This window comes from the organism of the source record quoted next, unplaced genomic scaffold, assembly GCF_019419815.1.
Source record: "Pyrus x bretschneideri cultivar Hongxiangsu unplaced genomic scaffold, Pyrus_bretschneideri_v1 Contig6, whole genome shotgun sequence".
Taxonomy (NCBI): domain Eukaryota; kingdom Viridiplantae; phylum Streptophyta; class Magnoliopsida; order Rosales; family Rosaceae; genus Pyrus; species Pyrus x bretschneideri.
In genome coordinates, this window is record NW_025999798.1 from 6,029,102 (window position 1) to 6,038,757 (window position 9,656).

Sequence of the window (9,656 nt, forward strand, 5' to 3'; positions counted from 1 at the left end):
TTGATTAAATTGTTCATATTTCATTGAATAAACTAGTTGCCTACGGATATAAAACATAGTTTAGGATTCCATATGATAGCATATATATAGAGAACAGTTTTAATACAAGAGCATGTGTAAACCTAACAACTAGAAGGATTTTAATTTATATTTTAATTCAATCTAATAAACATATTATTTAGTCTTGCAAAACTCATATAGTAACTGACCAGTACTGATCAAATTACATAATTGTGCATGATTATTACTAATCTATTCTCGTAGTAAGTTAACCATACAAATTCAAAATCTAAAACAAATCAAAAAGTCTTCAAACAACAATTCAGAGAGATGTTGTTAGAGAAAAAGGCACATATAGACATCAGCCCCTTTTTTTTTTTTTTTTCTTTTTTTCTACACCTCTATTAACATCTGATATAATGATTTTCTTCTCCATCTTATTTAATATAAAACAAAAAACAATTGAGAGATATAAAGGAATTTTAGGGGTCATTGGCCCCTGGTCACAACGAGTCTCCTCATTTCCTGGAGAAGCGATTCTTGGATTAAGCAAACAATCTAGCTAGTTATTATAGGGTTTTCGCCCTACTATTGGCTGTGTTGACCTTGGCCCAATGCGTTGTACTCAGCATTAGCCTTGGGGAATTACCCACTTGGGAATTGGTGGGTTATATTTTGGTTTGGATTGCCAAAAGGTTGGGGTTCAGGTTGGGCCATGCATTGGCCAGAGTTCTACGTGATAATGTTTCCCAACCACTTCACATTTTTATTTTTTTTGTATGTTTTTTCGTTTAAGGTTCTCTAATGGAATCCAATTCTGGTTAAAAATATGTTCTAAAACTTTTTTATGGGTTTGTTATATGGTATAACGGTCTAATAGTATTCATTTTCACTTGTAAGTGAAAGATCTTCAGTTTAATTCTCTCCAAAAGCGAATTTGAACCACATTATTATGTTTAGTCCATTGTAAGACTTAATCCACTCCTCCATTCCTTAATGTAGATATTTAAAATAAATAAAAAACTTTTCTATGCATGTTAACCTTGTTTGGTCTTGAGTCATAACCATTCATATAGTATTATTATATATAACTTAATATAGCAAACTTGTGATTTATATATCGTTGTCTCGTGTTAATTAACGCAAAGTTAAAAAATAGGCACACGTACTACTTGAAGTTATAATTGTGAATATTAATTTTTAACAGATAGAGATTAACTGTCACTAACTATATTAAAAGGGTGCAAATTAAATATCCGAAAGACAATTCACTCAAGTGATTCTTTTGTAGATTTAGGGTTCGTTTGAGAAATGCTTTTAAATAATTGAAAGTGTTTTTTAAAGAAAATATTATTTGAGTTCAAAAGGTTTTGAAGTGTTTTCGGTAAGAATTATGTTTTCCTTGCAGAAAACACTTAAAGTGTTTTTTTCAAAATTAAATTGCACATGGATCTAGACAAGATGCCAGGCTAAAATACTAAAAAGTAAATCCTCTCTCTCTCTCTCTCTCTCTCTCTCTCTCTCTCTCATTTGGGTTCTGTTTCTTTTCTGCAGCTACTTGGAAGGAGGATCCCTTTACCCTGGTCCTTTTTACCATGCGCATCTTTAAGGCTTCAAACGCTAAGTTATATCCACGTTTCCATTCCACTATGTAATTATTTAGTTCCTTAGGTATTTGCTGGAGGATTGTAACTCACTAAGGGCTGGTGTGGAAAAGATTTTTGAATAATTGAAAATATTTTTAGAGAAAATATTATTTGGGTTCAAAAACACTTGAAGTGTTTCATGTAAGAATTATGTGATTCTTGCAGGAAACACCTCAAGTGTTTTTCCAAAATTAACTAGCATTTTTACTAAAGATTGGTTTCAAAAAACACATGAAGTATTTCCTGCAAGAATTATGTGCTCCTTGTAGGAAACACTTTAAGTACTTTTCCAAGATTAGCTAGCATTTTTACTAAATATCGGTTTCAAAAATATTTTCTCTAAAAACACTTTCACTTATTTGAAAACATTTTCCACACCAGCCCTTAGTGAGTTACAATACTCCAACAAATACCAAAGGCACTAAATAATTACATAGTGGAATGGAAAGGTGGATACAGCTTAGGGTTTTAAGCTTTAAAGATGCACATGGTAAAAAGGACTGCGGAAAAGAAACAGAACCGAATGCGAGGGGGAGGGAGAGGGAGAGGGAGAGAGAGGGCGAGAGAGAGGGAGAGAGAGAGAGAGAGAGAGAGAGAGAGAGAGGATTTACTTTTTAGTATTTTAGCCTGGCATCTTGCCTAGCTTAGCACATTGATTTGTGGCTTGTTTCACCTTAAAAGAGTTAGTAAAATTAGCAATTTTTCAGTTTTATATTTTTGTCTTAGTTTATACATATAGGGCCGCCTTTTCAAAGGTGCTTGGTTTTGCTTGAACTAGCCATGAGTTGAAACCAAAAGCATTAGGCCATCTCCAACCAATCCGGTCAAAGGATCAGGGATCGAAAAAACACAAAAATTATCTCCAATCGAGGGCTAGGCCAAAGGGCTTGTGGACCCACCAGACCAAAAAAGGGAGAAAAGGGTCAACCGGCTAGCCCAACTCAGCCCCGAGCCAAGCTGGGCGTTTGAATGCAAAGGCTACCTGCTAACGTCAGCTAGCCACTATATTTGATTTTTTTTTTTTTACAGTTTATTTTTTCAACATTTTTTTTTAATTTAAAATTTCTATTTTTTCCCTATAACTTCCTAAGTCATTAAACAACATTAAATGACATTAAGTAACATGAAACAACATTAAACAATATTAAACAACATTAAGTAACATTAAACAAAATAAAAACTATACAACATATAAAAAAAAACATTTAACAACATGAAACCTAGACAACATTTTTAAAAACATTTAACAATATAAAACTAAAACGCATACTCCATACTTCTTTTGGCCCAAAAATGTGCAACAAGATCCTGTTGTAGGTACTTATTTGTTGCACGGGAACGTATCATCCAATGGCTCCTCATGTACTCATTTAAAGAGATAGTACCCGTTCTTGGATTGAAAGATAAATTAGGCCCATCATATATTTTTGCATGAGCTCTTCTTGATCTATTTGGATCCTCTTCGTCGTTATCAGACTCTCCATCAATATACCCATGTCGTTCATCCTCCACAATCATGTTGTGTAATATGATGCAAGACATCATATGATGGATTCCAAATTTTCTCGACTCCACCCTCTTATCGGTTTCTTAATGATCTTCCCCTGTGCTTGTAGAATATCGAAAGCTCTTTGAACATCTTTCCGGTATGCCTCTTGGTGTAAGGTAAACCATTTTTCGGCATCATTCGCAGGGTTTGCAATTGTTTGGACAAGTGTTGCCTACTTTGGGTAGATGCCATCTGCCAAGTAATACCTCATGTTGTGTTGACGACCGTTGACGTAGTAGTCAAGTTTAGGTGATTTACCCTTCGTCAGGTTATTGAAAAGGGGTGAACGACCAAGAATTGTAATATCATTTTGGGATCCTAGGACTCCAAAGAAAGCATGCCATATCCATATGTCAAATGATACAACCGCCTCTAACATAATTGTTGGCTTTCTCGATTTTCCACCTCTTTTCCATCCGGTGGGACAATTCTTCCACTGCCAATGCATGCAATCTAGTGTCCCTATCATGCTCGGAAAGCCACGAACTTCAACTTTGCGAAGAAGCCGCTCTAGATCTACTTGATTTGGTTGACGGATGTACTCCTCTTTGTAAAGCTGAACAGTTATTTCACAGAATTCAGCAAGAGTATCAAGGCATGTATACTCAGACATACCATATGTATCATCCATCGCATTAGTTGGGGAGGCATAGGCCAGCATTCAGAGAGCAATAATAACCTTATGATGCTGTGAGAAACTAAGGCGACCTGCTCTGTCCATTTTTTGTGGAAAGTATGGATTGACATGTTGGACATCATGAAGTACACACTTGAATATGACGCCTCATCTGGAAGCAACGTCTAAAATCCTTTTCGTTATACACCGAGTTAGGTTGAAGTAGTTGTTCATCAGATTCTGATGCGCCATCTCTCAATTTCGTGGCTTGTAACTGCGACCAGCAATAGAGCCACCCTATTAAGGTTGTTCTTCAGTTGCCTAACAAGCCATGACCCCAGCCATGGCTGCCATATATGATGTATTGCGCCATGCTTCATCTTTTTCATATGACTCCTCTTCTTCTCGCCTCATTTGCGCCCATTTATCTTCCAATTCAGAATTGGCAGAGGAGCCCTAGTTGGAACCCGAAGAGGATCAAAAGTTGGAATTCATTGCAAACTTGAAGTGAAAGAGATATTGGTGAGATTTAATCTGAAGGTGTGTGAATTATAGGCCAATATCCACCCTATTTATAGACATTGGAAGCAGATAAAAATCCTATCAAAAATTGTCACAACCGATTACATCTCGCCACGTGGCACTCGAAATCCTATCCAAAAAATTATTGAGATTCCATATCGACAAGAAATCTTCAAAGTTACTCACATATCAACACGTGACACTTGAAATCTGCAAAGTTACTCACACATCGACACGTGACACTCAAAATCTGAAACGTAAAATTATTGAGGTATTTTAATTTAAGTAACCTTAGTAATTCAATTAAAATAATAAATTATGTTTGACCCTATAGCCCTCTAACCGCTCGGTTGGAGATGGTTTTTTGTCATAAGGCTATGTTTGGCCTATGACCATCTGGCCCCTCGGTTGGAAATGGTAAGAAATATAGTTCACTGTTCATTAAAATATTAATTTCTTGAAGGACTATAGGACTAGAGAGGGTCATCTGTCCCTCCTTCAATTGGAGATGACTTTAGGTTTCTGTATGCCATTAGAGTCGATATCTTAATACCAAAAACCAGGGCACTGTTATTTTTTCTTCATTTGGAAATGGCAGCCGACATCACGTGATTTCATGGTTAATAGCATAATGGGTGTGATTAATTTGGTTAATGGGTGTGATTAATTTGGTCATCTAATGATGTGGAAAGTGGAAGTGATTAAGGAAGTGGCAATTGACTATTTTGAGTAATGTGGCCTCTCTGTTAGAATTGTGTGGCTCGATACTTACAAACCAGGAATATCGATGAGCATAATTTCACATAATAAAACTAAGTAATTTCTTACTAAAACCGACTACTTTTGATATAAATCTCACAAGATTACTCTTTACTCATGCAAATCAAGGCAAAAAAAAAAAAAGTTAATTAAACAAGATGCTGTTTACAACATTTTTAACATTATATTCCCTGCGGGTACTCTATGTGGTACATATCATTGCTTTCTTCGAAGTGGACAAAAATATTCTTTTCCTTTAATTCTCTTTGGGGAAAAGAAAAGTTGGCCACTTTAATTCAGATTGATGTTAGCTTTTGATAGCAGCTGGTGACCGATAAGATTTGCCAAGTTAGCATGAAATTCAGCGCTCTAATTTTTTTTTTTTTTGTCTGATCTCTCTAATAAAGTAAAAAAATTAGAAAAATTTGAAATAGATTCAATTTTATAAACTACTTTTTGAAATAAGTTCAATTTTTAATGACTTTTTTACTTTTGAAATATGTCCAATTTTTAGTTGCTTTGAACCCATATCAAATGACCCCTTTAAAATTTGATATTTACCTTCCATCTGGTAAACTTAGACTTAAGCTTCTATAAGAAAAATGAGGTTGCTCAGGAACAGCTTGTAATATCAGATATTGTTCTATAATCAACTGCATATATTATTGTCCAATGTGGACAGTGAATTGAGGACCCTATAATTTCATTTTGGATTCTTTTAATAAATTATTTCCTTTTGAAATATTTTCACCCATATAATTTTGATTCATATATTTGTTTGCGCAAATTTATAGATATGTTACTAGCTTAAATAATTGGAAAATGAAGTATAAAGCTAAAAAAAGGTACAAAAAGGTATTGTTTGGTACGCATACGGAACGGAACGGAGGTTCCATGTTACATTTGGTGTAAACTCAAGCCAGAATGGAACAAAGGATTAAATGACAATCGTACCCATCCACTTCGACGAGTTTGACCTTACCTGAGCCATCGCCAACGAGTTCAACGTCATCCCTCAGGTACCGATTGGTACGCAGATGGGATGGAACGAGACGGAACAGGACATAACAGAACGGAATGGAATGAAACGGAAGTTCCATGCTACATTTGGTGTACGCTTAAGCCAGAATGGAACGAAGGATTAAATGACAATTGTAACCATCCATCCTGACGAGTTCGACCTTACCTGAGCCACCGCCAACGAGTTCAATTTCATCCCTCACATCTTCTGCCTAATCCTCTCCATCCCATCCCTCGAGCGACGACGTTGGCCACGTCTTGCTAGTGGAGGGTGATAGTCTCGTCTTGGGACTAGCAGAGAGGAGGGAGGCAGCGGGAGGCTAGTAGGGGTTGGGTTCGGATGGCTTTACTGGGATTAGGTTAGCCTAGGTTGCTGGGTTTATGGTGGTGGAGGAAGAGGCTACAGGAGAGAGGGAGGGTAAACGAGAGGGAGGCTATGGGAGAGAGGGTAGATAGTGAAATTAATGAAAAAGAGGATCGGTATTGTTGTCCTACAAGTTATTATTTTGTGTTCTATGGGCTGGAACAAGTCGTTCTAGGGGGAGGGTGGCACAAAAAATAGACTAAAATCTATTCCGCGAGACAGCGCATCCTAAGCAAATTGACACACCAAACGTGGGATGAGTGCGTCCCGTTCCATTGCTTTCCATCCCATCCCACTATCAAACGGTAGCAAAGAGAAATAATAAGGTATGCAAGTGAAAATTAATTAAGGTGCACGAAAAAATAGCTAGCGAGTTCACCCTTTCTTGGGTTTGTGCATGTACATCAAGTTACTAGTACTGTCAAATTTTTATATAAGTTTATATTAATGGAAATATATAAGCAAACTGGCCAAGAAAAAAAAAAACAAAGCAGAAAAAAACTGTGAAGGAGGGAATTACTATATATGTTTTACAAGACAATTTATTATCTGTATTATTTGTTATAACTAACTGACATAGCTTACATGCACACTTCCAAGAAAATATTACATTAGACAAGAAGAAGAAGAAGGGGAGGAAGGAAGCATGACAAAAATTGATAAATACAATCAGCTGATCATGATCAAACCACTTTTTACATTTCTGGCTCAATTGAAACCTGGTACTGATCAGACTGCGAGAGCTTCGCATTCGGGATCCGAAACACGACTCTCGTAGAATCTGGAAATGAAAGCAGTGGCCTTACGGTCGATGCCAGGTTCGGCTGTCCATCTACCTCTGTCTTCATCACTGGGACATATTCTCCGTCTAACATAAACACCGCCATCATCGGAGTACACATCGTCTGTTCTACGGCTTGAGAAGCAGGCTTTGAACATGTTGCAGAAAGAGAAGAGTGAGGATTGCTTTCCCATCTTCTGCTTGCTTTTTTCTCTAGTTTTCTTAATAACAAGCAAGGTTTTCTGTATGTTGCTGCAATTGCATGTAATTTTGTCTATTTATAGTGGAAGAAAACCCTAGTTAGGTCTTAATGTGGGACAGGAGCCGTCCAGCTAAGTTGGCCGCTGGTTTTAAAATTAAAATGGAGGGTCAGGATTGTCTGATAAGACTTAGCATGAAAGGCTAGGATGGTCGTAAAACTAATAGAAAAGCATAAGTGTTAATGTCCTCAGCTTTTTAATTGACCCAAACAGTTCTCCTTGGTAATCCTTTTTCTTTTCTTACCATTTTTATGTTCTTTTGCCCTCTCAAAATATGCCCTCTAAGTCTTTAAAATAATATATGCGGAAAACCAAGGGTCTGTTTGATATCCTATTTGAAAATTTTTATCATTTCTCAAAACATTTCTTAAGAATATTTCTTGAAAACAATTTTTTTTAAGATTCAAAAACTTGATTGGTTTGCAATTTAAAATTTTTAAATTTTACGACTTAAACTAGACAAAAAGATCTAAAAATAGGGTGTAGCAAGAAAGGGAGAAAGAGGAGAGAGAAGGAAAGAAAGTAAGAGATGATTGAAGGAAAGAGAAAGAAAAGAGAGGATCGGACGAGATAGAGAGGAAGAGGAGTGAGAGAAAGAATTAAGAGAATGAAGATAGCGGATTGAAGGAGAGACGAAAAAGGTAAAAAAAAAAAAAAAAAAAAAAAAAAAAAGAGAGAGAAAAAAGAAAAGAGAGAGATAGATTTGGAGTGAAAGGGGAGGAGGGACATAAAATAAAAGAGTGAGTTTAAATTTAAAAACTCTAAAAACTCATTTGTTTAATGTTTTTAGATAATAAATTATATTTTTGAGTTAGTCTTGAGTTCAATTTTGAAAATAGTCATACCAAACAAGTTTTGAAGGCCTAAAATTTGAAAATTGTTTTTAAATGTAAAAAATTGGATTAAAGTAGAGTACTAAACAAGTCATAAGATTTGGAGGGTACTTCTCTTCTCTCTTTTAATGGATCTCTTAGAAGGCAGATACATGGATTTTAAAGCTAATGAAGTGCCTTTTACTGGCTTCCCAAAAAAAAAAAAAAAAAAAAGGTGCCTTTTACTGAAGTAAGAAAAGGAGATCAGCAGAACATGCATTAGATGAAAGACCAAATAAACCAAAGAAGGTTTGATCTAATCTCTCGTATTATTATATTATCATTTATTCTCTAGATAAAATTTTTTTCCTCTATAAAAGACAGGTTTGTCAAGGAGGCAGATTGTTTGCCCTCCTGTTACCGTGCCCTTCCCATCCCCTTCTATTTGTGTGGTCACGGTTAAGCTACGTCAACATTTTATATTCCTATTGTTTTTTGTCTTATTATCTCTATTAAAAAATTAATATAAAATATTGACGTGGCTTAACCGTGACCGCACAAATAGAAAATGACATGAAAGGCATGGTAACAAGAGGGCAGACAATCTTCTCCTTGTCAATATGGCATCTCTCAATATCATCATCATGACATACAAAATGTACAGACAAAGAATGTATGTTTTCTTTTTTCTTTTTTTTTCTTTTTTTTTGAATTACAGAAATTATTTTAATCTTATAGAACCACACAGTTAGGTCTTGCTTCCCATCCGAAGTCATACATAACTGAGACCTAAGACCAACTATTTCACACAAAGAACTGAGAACTTAATGCCGGGATTTTACATTTATGCAGCTCTTAGGTTGAAATGACTGCTCGGTGTAGTTACTAAATTGCTTTGAATGGCATAATTGATTGTCAATAAATAATTTGGTAGCTAGATAAAGTTAGTGACAATATGTATTCCAATCAAACTATTCTGAGTGATATGGCTAGCTGTATATACACTATATGAAAGCCAAATAAAATTTAAGGAAAACTAATGAAAATGATTTGAAAACTTTGAGTTTTAATGATAAGGACAAAATAAAGGGTAAAATGAATAGTAACATGATTGACTTTTTAGTGGAAAAATATGATTTTTCATTAAAGTGAACTGTACCGAAAGCTTTTCGTTAAAGTTCCTTAAAATTTATTGCTCTCTTTGCTTGCATTGTGTGACTCAATACAAGCTATGAATATAAATGAGCATAATTCTATAAAAAAAAAAAATTATGCCTCTATGAGTCTTCCTGACCTTCGGAACGGGTGGATAATCGTGGCTTACCAT

General features: G+C 35.5%; 1 protein-coding gene across 1 annotated transcript; it reads right to left on the bottom strand.

Moving 5' to 3' along the window:
- Positions 1-3,367: 3,367 nt before the first annotated feature.
- LOC125471411 lies at positions 3,368-3,826 on the bottom strand. The gene has a single exon (XM_048571738.1). The coding sequence runs from the start codon at positions 3,824-3,826 to the stop codon at positions 3,368-3,370; it is 459 nt and encodes a 152-aa protein (XP_048427695.1).
- Positions 3,827-9,656: the final 5,830 nt, after the last annotated feature.